The 17,139-nt window shown below is 48.8% G+C and overlaps 1 protein-coding gene across 1 annotated transcript in view; it reads left to right on the plus strand.

Annotated features, from left to right (window-relative positions):
* LOC116845403 (zinc finger protein 484-like) overlaps nt 1–17,139 on the plus strand; it is a 65,165-nt gene that overhangs the window by 26,781 nt on the left and 21,245 nt on the right. Inside the window, exon 6 of the mRNA XM_032818060.1 lies at nt 460–951. Coding sequence (XP_032673951.1) covers nt 460–951 — 492 coding nt within the window. The remainder of the gene's footprint in view (nt 1–459; nt 952–17,139) is intronic.

The raw sequence follows: 17,139 nt of genomic DNA on the forward strand, positions 1-17,139 counted from the left end.
TTCTGCATTGTTATCCGGAAATATGCCACAGGTAACTTATTTTTTCTGTTATTCATGAAACAGCACGATATGTGCCTCTTTTTTTTAATTTATAATTTTTAACAAAATTTTGTTTAACTCTTCAAATGGTAAAACATTAAATTTCTCTTGATTTATTCAAACTGTATTATATTTCTTAACTTACAGCAAATACAAAAATTAGATATATCTTGTATTCCATTTTTCCGAATTCTCCAAAGTAAATGGCAATAAGCAGAAAAAAGATCTAGATATGTTTATTTAAAAAAACCTCTCCGTCCTGGGAAGAATCGCGTAGTCACTTTAAATCACCACTGAAGAGGTCAATGAACTGATACTTTCAATTTTTCACTTTTGCGCACGTTCTACCACGTTCTTAGGAACTATGCGTTCGATTATGATTGTACATTGTCTGTACATTATATGATCTCTTTCGAACAGATGCCCTCGATGCGGTGTGCTCTTCGCGCTCTCGCAAGAAGTCACTAGGCACACACGAGAAGGCAATTGCGGCACCAAGGCCGACGGCGAAATAGGCATGGCTCAAATGATGAGTGCGAAGAAAAAATGGAAGTGCAAGGACTGCGTATATTCCACGAATTCCCAAGCCGAATATGTCTTTCACGAGGCTCTCCATGCCGGCGCATTTGAGACGGACGAAGGCACGTCCAGTTCCGACAAGCCGTTGCCGAAATATCGATGTCCCATCTGCAAGAAGATCCTGACGAAAGCCTCGCTACAAATTCACATCAGACACCACACCGGCGAGAAACCCTTTCCCTGCGCGAAGTGCTCGGTCTCGTTCTCGAAAAGGTCGGACTTCAACGCTCATCGGAAGGTGTGCAGCATCTCCTTGTCGCCGGAACTCTTGGACAAGACCGGCCGCCAACGGAACTTTGTCTGCGCGGATTGCAAAGAGAGCTTCTACACAAAGTGAGTTGAGCAATATGGTCAATCGTTCGATCGATCGTCGTTTACTATCTCTAGATTTTCGAGCTGTGTTCGGCCGCGATTCTGTCTCTCATTCGGCACCACGCTACGCTACGTCCGCTCTTTCCGCAACGTGACTGCTTTGCGATAAATAAAGGGCGGCGTATTCGGGGGTAAAAACGCTCGCGCGGCAATAAAAGCGCTCGCCGCCAACTGGAACCGCGAAATGTTCGCGCGGTCGTAGTAAAAGTGTCCTCGCTGCATAACTATAAAATAAAGGAGCGTGGTCAAATGGCAGGGGGGTGGAAAGGCAGTGGGAGGGAGGGGGAGCGGCTAGGCAGAGCGGATCGAAAACGCGAGAGAAAAGAAGCGAGACGAGCGTAAGGCGTCGCGCGCGAGCGAGAAAGAGACAGAGAGAGAGAGAGGGAGAAAGAGACAAACGGGAGAAGGAAGAGACGCACGCGTTGGCCCGACAACGGGTGTCGTATTAACATCTCATAGCGGCGTGTATAAACTCGCCGGTCATTTCACTATTTAACGGGTCTCCATTATACAGTCCACGGTGGTACACGTCGTATATTTCTGCGACGCCGACATATGGTAACGCGATGTCTATGGGCGCGTTAACGCGCGAGCTACCATAAAATCAGAATATACAGATTGGCGAGTCGATTGGCTTCCGATATTTCTGTCGTTGCGTTTTCGCTGCATGCTCCGTGATTGAATTTCACGCTCTACAGCGACCCATCATAATCATAACGATGCAAACAGAAGAGGACTATTCTACTACTGAGAAAAGCGACTGTTTCAATTTAATTTCTCTCTTCTAAGTGATGGTTAACTTCGACCAAGAATATTGTCCCGACAACAGTCTCAGAATATACTCGCTCAAAATATACTCGAAGGAAGAGTTCTCTTCTTCTCCCCACAAGAATATCGCAAAACCTTACCAGAGGCAAAGTTGGTTCTGTGTAGTGAGCAAACCGAATTCTTCTGTTTTACCCTAATATGCTTAAGTGAAAGGATATTTCGAATAAATTCAACGCTTACAATGAACTTGTAATAGATTTACGGATACTCACGAAATACTCTTGAAACAAGTAACGTTTACAGTGACGATTGCAGTGTGTATCTTTCCGCGTGCCAATGACTTATTTGTTCCTCGACACACTCACGCGATCGTGATTGCTGACATTGCTGTGATGTCGTCATCGCTTATTTCCGGACGCATATTACCCACACAGCCGGACGAAGTGAGATAAAAATGTATCAACCAACGACAGAACCGCGACGAGGGCAGAACATTCGGCACTACCCCGTCCGAGAGAAGTGAATCCCGTCATTTCGCCGATGGCACACGGATCTCTCGCTGCCAATAAGCAGCAACGCGGCGCACACACGTGCGCGGTTGCCGGCGCGTGGATCATTTCGGTGTTTAACGGGCTCACATTACGGCGGATCTATATATAAACACCCCGTGTCCCTTTAATACCAATGTATGCAGGTGGATGCCTCCTACGAGCGCGCCGCGTGGTGTTTGTGTGTTGCGCTCGTGCGGTGCGCGCCGACATAAGTATTAAACCATTGGCCGGGTGTAGAGCGGTCGCTATAAAGCAAATGTTAACACCTCGGCCGCGCCGCCTCGGTCTTCTCTCCCTCCGTGTGTCCCACAACCTCCGCCACCTCACCTCGGAGTCCTCTCTCGTACACGCATTACCTTCTGTAACAGCGCCTATTCAACACCCAGCCACCGACCTATTCTCACCAGCGCGGCCTCGAAGCCGAACGACCGGCCAGAAGTCTCAACATGCAGCCTGAACGACGAGGGTTTCGCTTAATGCCGCCGATTCCGACCGTTCCGAGGGATTACATTTGACCGTCGTTTGGGACACCCTTTAGTACGCGCTTCGACGCAGACGCCCTCTTTTTTCCTCGACGGCGAGTACACGACGTCGTCCTCTAGTTTCATCTAGTCCCGTCTAGTCTCATCTCTACGCGTCAAGAAGCCCCAGTTGTTTCTCCACTGGTGTAGCCTTTGCTTCACTCGCGATTGTCTTCATCGACGTGGTTGATCACAATTACGCGGCGACTATAACTGTTTTATTTTCCGCGCGCACGCGCGTCACTGTGCTCAAACGAGAGACACAGATCCGACACGTTCCAGTTGTCGATGTACGCGCGGGAAGTGGTCCTGTGAGGGATTTCGCATTTTCATAATCCACGGAGCTCGCAAGCCCGCTCGAGAATGCTCCGTCGTAGCGGCGACCGCGTTTACACGGCGGTATCTCGCGAAAGCCGAAACTAGTTTCGCCAAGTTTCGACGAGTCTTCAAATTATTTAATCGACAAATTTTACGATCCTGCTCGGCTTATCCCCGAGAATCACTCTCCACCGCTCTGCCGACAACGCTTGCCCGGTGCTCATCTCCGTGCAAACTCGGACCGTCTCTATGCAGACACTCTATAATCTTCCTCGGCGCGCTGAGCTTCCTGTAGCGTGGAACGCGAGATCGACGTACCTGGAACTCGACGTCCCGTTCCGAGCGAAAGGAGTTGGAAGTTCCAGCAAGCCACCTTGATTAGAACTCTCTCTCTCTCTCTTCTCCTTCTCCTCTTTCTTCCTCCTTCCCTCCCTCTCTCTCTCTTTCTCTCTCCGCTTCTTCTTGTCGCTACCACCATCTCCCGTAATAGAAAAGGGGAGACTAGGAAGGAGTATATGCGTCATCTCCTACGAGGGCCAGTTGGCAAGATCGTTCGTTAGCTCGAAGAGCCAGGCGTGTTCGTGGTGGAGTAAACGCCGTCGCGGCGATATAGGGAGAGAGCTTCTCGCGAAGGAACGCAATGATGCCGAGAGGAAAAAAACCTCAGGCGCAATGGACAAGTAGGAAGTCTCGCGCCTTGACCCTCACTATCCCGGAGCACCTTAATTCTCGCCTGCGTACCTTAATTTCAACGGGAACCTAGCTAGCGAGCAAACCGTCTTGCTTGCATTCTCGCATCAGCCTATACGCGCTGTCGCTAATTGGAGCAGTTTCGGTATTCTGCGAGATGCGCTCTTAGAATGCGCGCTCGTGTGAGAAAGGCTGCGGTCGCACTTTTACGATAGCTGAACTTCTCGTGCTGTGTGAGAATGCCGCGGAAATGCGAGATCGTGAGCAGAGAGGAGAGTCCGCGTAACACGCAGAGGCATAAATTCGAGAGCGTGTAAGTCATATTCGTTCGAGTGCGCGGATCGGTATGCGAGAGACCAAAAAGAATAGTAATGAATCTCGCGGAGAGGCTTAGAAGGGGAGAAAATAAAGGAAGGAACCAATTACGAGAAGACGAGCTCGAGCGCAACGATGGATCGCGCATTAAGCGATTCCCAGAATACGCGTGCCTCTCGCGATATATGCGCATATTCAAGATAGTATGTCATACGTGCAAGCTACTAACTGCACGATTTATTTCCTCCCGCAGCAAGAAATGGAAGAGGAATGAGAGAAAGACTTGGAGGGATCATATGCCCGCTTCGAAGACAATTTCGCACCGACTCCGTGTGAGAGCTTTTCTGCCGAAATAATTCCCGATTGGAAATTACATATTATTTTGACGATCGACTGTTAGAAAGTAGGACGAGGCGCTAATGATCAACGTCGCGACGAAAGAGGGAGAAATTCAATCGAGGATTGAGAACACACGGTTGCACTATTTTTCAGGTTGGCTCCAACGACGAGCACAGTTCTCATGCGATCCCCGTATCCTAAAACCGACTCCATCACTTCGCATTCCTTTCGCGATGGCATTAATACGCCACTGATCAAACTTGTCCCGTCTCTCGGTAGAAACAGACAAGATGGCAAACCCACTGAACGGAAGTATAAGCGGAGTTGTCGATAGGACGTTCGCGGTTCGGCAACAACTTGTCGGACAAGTCGCCTAGCGGAGGAAATTAATGATGCCGAAGTGGATCTGGATTCAGAAACACAGGATAATGAAGTGGTTCGAAATTTTTCTCCTGACGTGTATATATCTCACCGTGATTTACCTCGACGACCGCGTCTTTAACGGTTCTTCTCTCCTTATTTATGGTCTTATAATGAGTACCGTTCGACTGACTAACTTTGAAGTTATGCTCTCTTATCTGTACTGTACGCTTGTACAGTATTCGTCTATCCTGCGAGACGTATAGGGAATTCAAATCGGCGCTCATTAAATGACCTGTTCCATTAACTTTCGAATTTCAACACTGTAATTTTTTCCGGCACCGTCCCCGATCGTTAGACCATTATTCGTGGGTATCCTTGCGCCGCGCTGCCGCGCGCGGCACCGACATCGCCGAATAACCTAATTAACTCGCAACGAAACGTCCGGTGCCCCACGATCGATCGGTCCGGCCTTCCCGCTCCCCGACGATCGCGCGATATTCCCTTCCCCGTCAGGCCGGGTTCGTTACCTGTAGAACAAGACGCGTGCTCGCGTAGCTGCTGTAGCGCGCGCGAGGGCGACGCAGCGCGGGAATAAAAGGGAGCCGGGGCGAACGTGACGATGGCGGAATCGCGACCGTGCGGGGGCAGAAAAGGAGCACGACGCCGCGCACCGGGTGGCGAACGAGGGGAATCCAGAAAGAAAGAAAGAAAGAAGGTAATTACGCCGAGAGACGGGCAGCTCCCGCGCACCCGATCGCCTAACCGATTCTCAGAATACGTGGCCAGCTCGCGATGTATGCGCATATTCAAGATAGTATGTTACATACGCGAGCTACTGATCGTACGTTTCGCTCCTTCGTCCACCCCCGCGTCCTCCTTTCGCCCCAGCCTCCCTGCCCATCTCTCTTGCTCTTCGCCTTCGCGCTCTCCTTCTCCCCTTCCGTCCGCTCTAGCTGGTCCAACGGACCTCCTTCGTCCTCTCTCTTTCTCTCTCTCCCTCTCTCTCTCTATCTCTATCTTTCCCTCGGCCCTGTCCAACCTCCGGCAACCCTCTCTTCTACGGCCTCACGACGTGTACGCGAGAGATCCCCAGAGGTATTTACATATATGGACCGCGGCGTGGCGCGCACGTATCTTTTATCTCCCGTAGCAGTAATGGCGCGTCCACCTTCCTCCGTACCTGGCCAGGTAAACACCGCGTAGATAGGCATACTGGGTGAGATTGGCGTAACCTCGCCGGCCTGACATCCTGTCGGGCGGTGGGTCCGATATACCGCTCCGGAATGAACGTCGCGATGCTCGCCTGCGCGAGGAAAAACCTGGCGATAGAGTATAATGTTTTCTTTTGACAGCGGGCTACACTCACGACCACGAGCGAGTTGTGTGTGTACACGGTGTCTTGGCTTTTCTCTACTCTCACTGTGTCTTCTGTATCTTAAACGAGCTCTTGTCGGATAATTGGGATTCGATCTGTGAACGATGACTCGCTTGTCAAACGACTCATTCCCTCCGCTTTCGGATATCCGGCGGCATATACATAGTGGTCTCGTGTTATTCCAACTTTTATGATTTTACGAAAGGCAGCTTTGTGTCAACATTATCTTGTCTGAGAAAATGGCAAGTTGTCCAAACTCTGACTTCAGGATCTCTGCGGGAGAGCTGGAGCAAGACGAAGTAACGTTTGCTCGAAATAGCTTCAATCACCCCCGGCTGTTCCTATTCGTACTTTGCTCGCCGTTAACGAAGCGCGGTGTCGTCTTTACGGATCACCCCGTAGACACCTCGACGCGTCCCGCAGGACCATTCGTACGCTACCGCTCCTGCGAGGGGAAGCTTACTCGAGGACTCGTGTAGAAAGGGAGAAAGGCGGCGAGAGATATCTCTCTCTCTCTCTCTCTCTCTCTCTCTTTGCTCGCGCCGAAACAATGCGACGCTGTTGCGCCGCATTCGTCGCATTCGGATGCATCGGTGAGACGTCTCTTACCCGTGCTCTCGCGTATTGTGAGTCGAAACGCGTGTACACATCGTGAATGCCCTAGCATTCCCTCGATCGAGAGTTACATTACCACTTTCGACTTTACGTGTACACACGAGTAAGACTGAAACCATTCAGTTAAAGTCATTATAACCACTTGTGCGATTTTCAATCTCAAACGTTGCGTGCGTAACGCTGAAAATCGTGTTAATCGCGCTACCACCTTACAACCGGGGCTTGCCTATATCTCTGAAAAAAGTGTCCAAAAGTATTGATTCTCAACAAAGTTGTGACAGTTGAAAACTGCTCGGGTCCGACAGACCCAGATTGCACTGTGCGTCCCCAAAATGTGATCACGTGCGGAGGGTTGAGGAATACTTGAGAGAAAGAGAAAGAGAGAGAGAGAGAGAGAGAGAGAGAAATGGTCGTTGCCGAGCTTCTCCGACTTCCGACGCCAAATGTAAATCTCGCCTGACTCACGGACGTCTTTCAGACTTTTGCATTGTTCGGCAAAATCGACGTTACGCCCACACCATGCGTCGACCCTGCCAACGCGGTGGTGACGCAGTAGCGACCGCGCCACGACGCGCCGCGACGCGACGCGACGCGACGCGACGCGATGGCTATGCGGTGGTAGTGCGTTCGTACGCGGTACGGTGTGGCACGCGGTAAGCACACGGCCCCGTATGCAGACAGTTTAGTGGTGGCCGCCCCGCGAGTCCAGTTGTCGCGTGAAATATTGCGATTCATAAAATAAAACAGGCCTGCGGTCGAGGACACGTACATATAGCCGCCGGCCGCTAACCGTCCTAACCCTCACCCTCCGCCTCCTCCCTTACTCCTCCACCCTCTCCCGTCTCGTTCTCTTTTCGCCCTCTCCTACCCTTCCTCCGTCGCGTACTCTTCCTTCTAACGCGGCCCTTCTCCCTGCTCGACCGGTGCCGACACCCCGCATCCCTCCTCGCTCTTCTCGCGCTTCCTCTCTCTCTCTCTCTCTCTCTCTCTCTCTCTTTCTCTGTTCCTGGCTCCGTTCGCCTCCCTTCTCTCCCGACCATCCAGACTGCATCGCTGCGCCCAGCTCTTTATCTTTCTTTCCGTCGCTGGATTATCCATTGAGCACAATGGGTACGGAGAGCACGGGGCTCCAGGGGAATCGTAAAAAGAGCGCGCAATCGAAAATATTTCGGGCGCGGCGGGATAAAATAGCGGCCACGCGTAAATTCGGCGAGCCGTCTCGTAGCGGTCGTCGCTCCGGCCACATTAATCGAAGAGTTCGTGTCGCCGATTAATTAATAGCATTGTTATAACAGTTATAACCTCTGCCGCATGAGCGCGATATTATATGCAAAAGGAAAGTCTAAGAATACTTTATGTCAGCGTTATTATCCCGTGACCCGCCAATTGATTACACACAGCTGACATCGTTTCGGCATCTCGTCTCCTCGAATTCGACGCCCGTCGATTGCACACGTTCAAACGCGATCTTCGGCGTGCGTTTAAGTTACGCTTCGCGCGCCTCATTATTGGACTGCATTTTATAGACTCGATTAAGCGGGAGTTACGAATGTCGAGACACAATTGCACGCACAGTCGCGTCTCTCGAGAACTGTAATTTGAATCCGCTTGTGTGCGTTCCATATCATTTCGGCCCTCCGCGTTCCCTAGCCTTCTTTTTTCTCTCATCTTCTTCTCTTCGACCCCCTCTGGCCGTACGTGTTCGTACATTTATCCACGGTCGGCTGAAACGCCGCCAAGCCACAAGCGTCGTAACGCCGGCTTTTCTCGCGCGTCCAAATTTTTCGCCCACCGCCGCGACGTTTCGTCGTGGAATCCGCGGCCTCCATGCCAGCGGTTACGCAGAATGCAACTAACCGTCGAAAAGTTCCTCGTAAGAATGCCACATTGTGTAACAACCAACGTGCAATGGAATATGTGTGCGAAACTAACTGTTAACTTATAACAGACACGTGATGGAATCCCCTTTACCGCATTTTACGATTTACGACAACGCATGTATCGTCGACGAAAAATTATTGACGTAGCGAGAAATACGGGCGAATGTTAAATTAGGTTAAATCATAAAGTACAATCAGTATGTTCTTTATTAAACGTGCTATATTTATAATTAGTGATTCAGTCAAAAATGCAGCACTGCAGTCAATTCCCGCTAGAAGAAGAATCAGTTAACTTTTTGAAGCACAGGACTTCCAAAATTCAGATTCTGATAAAATATTCATGTCACATGTTTAGAATGACAACCCAAGAGATCATTCTTAAAAAATTTGGAAATTAACTTTTTCTATTTTCCTATTTATGCAAAATAGGGGTACTTCCACCGTGCAATCACTGTGTAAGCATCGTGCAACAAAATATGTCCGTCATTGTGCACAAGCTGAGCGGTGGTTTCGAGATCACTATGCCTGAAGCTATGATTTGGTTCTAATAGGTGATCTCACGGTGAAATCACTGTGCTCCAAAGGGTTAATGGTATCTAGTTGACAGTTCCCGTTATTGACGCAGTTCGCAAACAGTATCATTGCACGCAAATCGCACAGAGGCGATTCGCTAATTCCGTCGCCGCGAGCGCAGAAAGTCGGAATTGGCACAGCGCGCAACGCATTTGCGTACTACAGATCTCATAGTGAGATCTTGTTTTCACTCAACGAGATCAGTAAGACACCGAACGGAGCGATGAAGTGGGGATGAACGGAAAATCAATGAGCACTCGCTAATCGCCCGCGAAACGCTCCCTTCACTGATTCAACCGGAAACACCTTTGCCGACTCATTTGAAAAGAGCGCGAATCGGTAGCCGTCATCGATAACCTCGATGAGAGGACAGAGAGATCGCGCCGCGGTCGCCGGCGGGATTCAGCTTTCGCGAAAGCGATCGTCCTCTCGGAGCAGGACGCCGGGAAACGTCAACGTATATCGTACTTAAGACGCTCCTCTGTTCCGGAGATTTCTCCTTTTCCGCCGACGAAATTAGCGGGGGACATGTTTATTGTAAATGAATCCTACTGCGGAGGCGGCTCGTGGAGGACTGCTACGTGTCCCCGGGACACGGCAACGGCGAAGAGAGAAAGAGAGAGAGAGAAAGAGAGAGAGAGAGAGAGCCCTCGAGGAAGAACGAGAGAGACAGGATGAGGGTAGTTTCGAGGGCGCTCGCTCGCTCGCTCACTCGCGCGCGCGCGCACGCTCGCTGCTCCGATTTATGCGCCCGTTACCGAGCCCTCTGGCGCAATTAAGCTCGCGTTATAATATTGTTGTTTATTCTGAGCCCCGACTGCGAAGCGTTAACCACCCCTCCGTTTCTCCCTTCCTCCCTCTCTCCCTCTCTCTCTCTCTCTCTTTGTTTCGCAACCCTCTCTTGCTAGCTCCCGACGCTGCGCTACGACTGCTACCCGCGCGCAACCCTCCCGTAATCTTCCTGACGCGGCGAGGCCGGAGAGAGACGCTCTCTCTCTCGCCTCGACTTTCAGCATCAGCGCCAATGCCGGGCTGCTAACCAACCGCTCCCCCGGGGGATCGCCGGGAACGAAGTTCCGTTTTGTTTGTTCCGGCGGGGCCGTCTTTGATTGGGAGACTCGCGTTAATTCCGAGTTATTCCGACGCGCGGTCACGTGTGCGCTAATGAAACCTACTTTCGGCGGCGTGCGCTCGCCCGACGACACGACTTCCCCCCATCCTCGTCGTGATTTGCGATCGCGCCCGATTAGACGATCGTTATCGCACTCTCCAGAAAAGCTAGAGAGGGAGAAAGAGAAGAAGGGAGGGAGGGAGAGAGAGAGAGAGAGAGTCTCACGCGTTTGATGAGAAACTGCAAAAAAATTCCAGTCGCAATTGATTTCTAATTCCACTTCCAATTGATTTCTAATTCCACACTCCTCTCCTCCCCCTTGTCTTCCCTGACGCCGTGAGGCCGATTGACGCAGTAATCGCTGATTTATCCGCTTGTTTGTACAAATTCCTGAAATCGATAATTGATCGCGCGATTCATCTTTTCCAGTTCTATATCATCGCGTGAGCTATGTACGATTTCAGCAAAGCGCGCCTGCGAATCATTAATTAAACCGGTTTCGCGCGGCGCGATGGCAGCGAGAAAGTGACGAAATCGGTGCGCTGAATAACTCTCGACGTGAGTTAAGTTCCAATCGAAATAAAAGTAGTCGAGATGGAAAGTCACGCGGCTTTCGTCGTTTGCAAAAACGTCTATTGTATGCGCGCGGAAAAGAAGCATATATATATATATGAAATAATACTTTTGCGAAACTGTCCTCCGCGAATCAACAGGCATTAAAGCGAAGTGTAATATTCTTTCGGGACTCTCAGCCGAAGCTTCTTCCCCCACTCGCTCTAACACTCCGGAGCGGAATATTGTCGCGATCTATTGCCGATTCTCCGGAAAGGGAGAAGTGCCGAAGGTCAGGGTCTCGCGGAGCGAGCGTCACTCGAGACGCAATTAACGAAGAGAGTAGTCCGGATCGTTTCATCCGACTATAAAGAACGAAAACGGCAAGAAGAGGACGAAGATGAAGAAGGGGAAGAAGGAGAAGAAGAAGAAGATGAAGATGATGAGAAGAAGGGCTAGCTGGAGGAGAATAAGGAGGAGGAGGAGGAGATGGTGGACGAGAAGGCGAGACAGACGATGCACGAAACGTAAATACTTGGAGCTCGGCCGAGCATCTCTCGACCTGCTAAGGTGGGTGGAATCGACGATTCCAGCCAGGACGATGGCTGAGGTGGGATCGTGATGGGCCGTGATGGCGGTGTGGTCGTGCAACGATGCCGAAGAGGAGGCCGGACCGGAGTGAACCGAAGGTGATGCATGGCCGACGGTTCCTACGGCGGGGCCGCAGACGAAGAAATAAAGAATAAGAAGAATATCCGCTTCGCCGGGTCCAGAGCCGGCCCCCTGGAGCAAACGCTGTCATAACTCAATCCCACCTTCGTCCGCTCGTACGTCCGTACGTCCGTCCCGCACCGGTGCAGGTTGCACCTGCATCCGTCTCTCTCTTTCGTCGACTTCTCTCCCTCGTTCTCTCTCTCCTCCCACCGCCCTCCTGTCGTATCTCTCTTCTCGTCGAGGGCTGATCTTGATCATGGCGAAGTACGAGCTCGACGTCGAGCCATCGGGATCTGCCTCCTCGCTCATTAGATTCCATCGATGCTCTCTCCCTCTCTCTCTCTCTCTCTCTCTCTCTCTCTCTCTCTCTCTCTCTCTTTCTCTTTCTCTCTCTCTTTTTTTCCGACTTTCTCGTTACCGGCGAGCTGCTGATTACGATACGTGGTCGCAATCGCGCGAGCAAGGATACACACGCGAGGCTTCCTCCTTCGCGTTGTTTCGCTTGTTATTCTCTATCACCGCTTTCCCGACTCGTTTACTCCTTTATGACAGAGTGACAAGACGAATTTTTGTTGACGACTGACACTCGTTTGTGCACTTGTTACTCTCATCTCATCGCGAACGGGACCGAGCAGTCTCGAACTCGCATGCATATCCCGAGAGTCGATCGCGTCATTTTCGCTCGGTGGTGGAGATGCGGTGGAACGCGAGCCGCTCGGCTTTAGTGGGCAAAAGCGGCGGATAACGAGATCCGATTGGTTCGCGTGAGACTCGAAGCGATAAGAGATAAGTAACGACGAGAGGGCTCGCGTAGAGCCGCGGTTGCGTTATCCGCTCCTCTGAGCCGCGCGGCCCGATCAGAGGAAAATAAACGCGCTGAAAAATACCATCGCGCGCGGACTCGCGGTCATAAGTACACCTCTGCCGCGGAGGGTTGCGTCTCGAGGAACCCTCGACGCGCTGGTCAACCTGGCCGACTAGCTCGCTCGCCGATTTATTCCTCATCATTCGAGTCTCGCTCTTGAGGAAGGCCGAAATTGCGGACGAGGCCGAAGGCGAGGACGAAGCACGAAAAAACGGCACAGCACGGCGTGCCGGCCGGTTCTAAGCGCGAAGATACGTCAGTGACACACGAGTCGAAGTCTCGAACAATACGGCAAAGTCATGCATAAATCATTCGCGGTAATAAAGATCCACTTGTCGTGGCCGGATATTTATGAATCGCCCTCGGTTCTCCGCGCGCCAGAAGAGAATCACCTTTTAGCTCTCGCGTCGGTCCGGATGAACGATCGTCCGATTTCGAGATAATCGAAGAGGTCAGGGGCGGAGGGGACTAGGGCGCGGACTTAGCGGCCGGGAAGACGAAGAGAGAGGCGGCAAGGAAGGGCGAGAGGGTTGCGAGAGGGCAGGTGAAGGCAGAAGGGGGCCGAAGAAGAAGAAGAAGAAGAAGGAGGTGGTGGTGGTGGTGGTGGAGAAGGAAGAGGAGAAGAAGAAGAAGTCGACGGTCGTTGTAGAGGCCGCAGCAGACCGACAGACCGAGCGAAGGACCGCGAGGCCATAAATACCTCAGCGCGTTCAGCCAATTAAAACAAATCATTTTAATGCGCAACCTTTTTAATTAATGCCCGTGCTCGCTCGCTCCCATCCGCTTCCCTCCTCCTCGCGTAGTACATGATCGCTTCAGCCGCGCGGCTCTCTGCCATTCCCATCCCAGAGCGATCGGAGAGAGAGCTATATTAACCTATACGTCACTATATCCCGCCTGACTGTATCTCTCCTCGCGCAGTGGATATGCGCGCGATCGCTATAACCCGAGAGCCCTCCGAGCGCTACATAGCGACCGAAGGCGAAGCCGATTCCCGGCGCGAGTCTACTATACTTAGCTACTTGATTTTAATTACACGAATTTTCGCTCCAACATTACGAGCCGCGTTTCTTTCCTCCTCTCTCCCTCCCCCCCTCCCTCCACGTCTCTTTCTCTCCTTCGCCCCATCCCTCTTCGCCCCTCTCCCGCCGCCGTCCTTTCCGTCGTTTCATCTCGCTCTCAGCACCGATCAGCCTCCATCCGCGAGATTTATATTTATTAGCCGCAGACTAGAGACGAGCTGAGAGGAAGAAAGAAAGAGAGAGAGAGAGAGAGAGAGAGAGAGAGAGAGCGATACGCAGCTTCGCTGAACTGGATAAAGGAATGTTGCGCTTTTTTTCCCTCCCCCCGTCCTTCTCTCAATCCATCCGAGGATACCGGACTCGCCCCACTCAAGGATCAGACCGTTAAACGTTCTCTCGCGCGGTGATTAACGCTTTCCTGTTTAATTACACGTTTGTGCGAATCGGCGACTTACCGGCCCGCATGGCGTGCGCGCTCGATCTGTGTGTATCTCGTAATTTTCCACGGGAATTGAGCGCGATACTAATATCGCCGTTACTTTGAGCAAGAGGTCCAGTTTACGCGCGGCCGCGCGACGCAATCGCGTTCGGGAAGCTGAAGAGGGAATCGCTGCGGGTCGAGAGGCGGCGAGCGCGCAGACACGATTTGTGAGGAATGTAACCCAAAATGTTCTCTTTCTCTCTTCGCGTGACTGCAAGCACGGCTCTGTTTGTGTTTATATTTATACCGACAATAATATCCAGAAACGAGGAAAGACCACTACGCGAATAAACCTGATGATATTTTTACCGAGGAGATGTCGTCGTCAAATCGGCGGAAGAAGAATTGTGGTTGCAAAAACACATCCAGGAAGACTTTTGGAAGACTTTGGCATCCTTATACCTGTGAACTCTCTTTTATCGATTGAAGTGCCTCTAAAATGTGACTGCCAATCAGAAGGCTTACAAGAGCCACATTTAGAGACACTTTTGTCGATAAACGAGAGTTCAGAAAAACATGCACGTGCAGAGAGGAAAAAAGTGTTAGTATGATTTTATACACGAGGAAAATATGTATCACAGTAAAAATTACATTAAAATTATTTTTATTTTTACACATAAAATTATTTTTATATTTTTATATTTTTTGTAAAGATGGACTATGCTAAAATTGTACAGTATAAGTTACTATAGAAATAGTAAATTTGCCGACTTATACTGAGAGAAAAAATATCTAAAAAATAATAGATATTCCTTTGGTGTGGATATTAATAACATATATTTACTTAAATCTATATTCTTTCATTTAAATAGAATAAACAATTGCTTTCATGAAAAGCTAAGGTTTCAAAATTTTAAGAAAACATATATTTTCTTATTAAACAAATATTAGAATAAGTAAATTTGTTTTCACACAGCACATATTGTGCGAATAAATATTTCCTATTTCTTAGATTTTTTTTTCTTTAAAATATACTATATAAAAAAAGACATTTAATTGCAATGCTTTCCTAATAAAAAATCAAATTTGCATGATATTTTTAAACAAATACATAGTAAGTTCGTTCATTATTCTGTACGGTTCAAGATTGAAAAAAACATTGCTGCAATATTTTATTACAATATTTTCGCCGTGTATAGGTAGATATCTCGAAAGCTTACAAGACTTAATTATACGTTTATAATCTGGGCCATGGAGTAATCTGTGGAAATATTTATTAATTTTGCCCGATGCATAAGCTAAGATTTCAAAATTTTAAGAAAACATATATTTTCTTATTAAACAAATATTAGAATAAGTAAATTTATTTTCACACAGCACATATTGTGCGAATAAATATTTCCTATTTCTTAGATTTTTTTTTCTTTAAAATATACTATATAAAAAAAGACATTTAATTGCAATGCTTTCCTAATAAAAAATCAAATTTGCATGATATTTTTAAACAAATACATAGTAAGTTCGTTCATTATTCTGTACGGTTCAAGATTGAAAAAAACATTGCTGCAATGTTTTATTACAATATTTTCGCCGTGTATAGGTAGATATCTCGAAAGTTTACAAGACTTAATTATACGTTCATAATCTGGGCCATGGAGTAATCTGTGGAAATATTTATTAATTTTGCCCGATGCATAATTCATCGCTCTCAATTAGAGCCATATCGTTCTTTACGATATTCGATTGTTCGTTTGCATATCTATGAGGAACTCTCGGAGATGATTGGCTTGTGGCAGCAAAGATTCATCATCATTCGCCCTTGCGTGTAGGCCCTCGTATAGCTCATCCGGGCGGATGCCGACGAGAGACAAGATCTTAATCGTCTTATGAAGTTCCGCGATCATAAAGCTGAATTACCGACATAGACGGAGCGGAGATTGTAAAATTATTGCCGTTTATTCGAAACCCCGTCTATGTTAGTCTTTTTTTTTCTTTTTACGCGGGCATCATAGTTTACTTATGTGCCTGCGGTGTGCGGCTGCGGCGAACGTATATATTAGATTTGTACGAGCTAATTCCTGATATGATATGATAAACCGGTTACACGACTCGCGTAATTAGGAAGAGGAGCTCACGCGCTCATTGGCTCCCTCGCGAACGACGCGCGATGTTCCGATGCGCGCGGGAAATCGGATTTCGTTGAAATAAGATAAATGTGCCGCGCGCAACCCTGCTGAAATAGTAGTAGATATCGCGGTTAACAGCGATTCCGCAAATCACGGCGCGACACGCCTGACAGACGATGAAATTTGCATAGTCAATTAGCGTAGTCGAACAGTCCCTTTTTGATACCGACTCGAAGTAGCGCGCACTCTTCACGCACGCGAGATCGCGCGAGAGACGATATAAAAACATTTAGCTGAATTAATTAAATATCTGGTAAAAAACGAATCAAAATTTCGGTTCAAAAATTCTGGTTAACCAGAAATTTCGTTTGGTTAACCAGAATCTTATTAACCTAAGCAGAATTCTACTAACTTTAACCAGAATCCCGGCTGGTCCATTCTGAACCGAAATTTTAGTCCTGTTTTCGACCTGGACTTTTTGATACACACATACACATATATATGTATATCCTGCGAGTTCAGAGTGTATGTTCAATATGGTCTTCTTATCCTGCGTTACTGAAGCACCAAGACAAGCATTGCTGCATGCTTATTTGGTTATTAAAAACCAAAATACACAATTAATAGGATCGTGGTGGGCATTAACACACAGAAGAAGGCTATCATATTCGTACAGTCACAACATTTAGTTGTCTGAGAAGTTGTAACTTCGAGATTCTGAAATATGAGACATCTAGCTTCTTCCTTCCTTCCGGTCTCTCCCACACACAGAGACTGGAATTCTACTTAACGCCTCTAAATGGCGGAAAACGCACAAAATGCCACTAAAGAGTACTTCTCGGCGAAGTTGGTTTAGAAGTTAAATGGAATCAAAAGAGATCGATAGAGGTTTCGGAGTATCAAGATAGGCGTTAAATGGAAGGCCGAAAGTAGGATCCAAATTTCGGAACTGGGGGTATTTAATCACCGGATATTTAATCCGACCGTTTCTTTCCGTGTCGAAGAATAACACTTCCACGCGCGGGGGGGG

The sequence above is a fragment of the Odontomachus brunneus genome, unplaced genomic scaffold, assembly GCF_010583005.1.
Source record: "Odontomachus brunneus isolate Ranch 3 - 2012 unplaced genomic scaffold, Obru_v1 Obru_scaffold_051, whole genome shotgun sequence".
NCBI lineage: Eukaryota > Metazoa > Arthropoda > Insecta > Hymenoptera > Formicidae > Odontomachus > Odontomachus brunneus.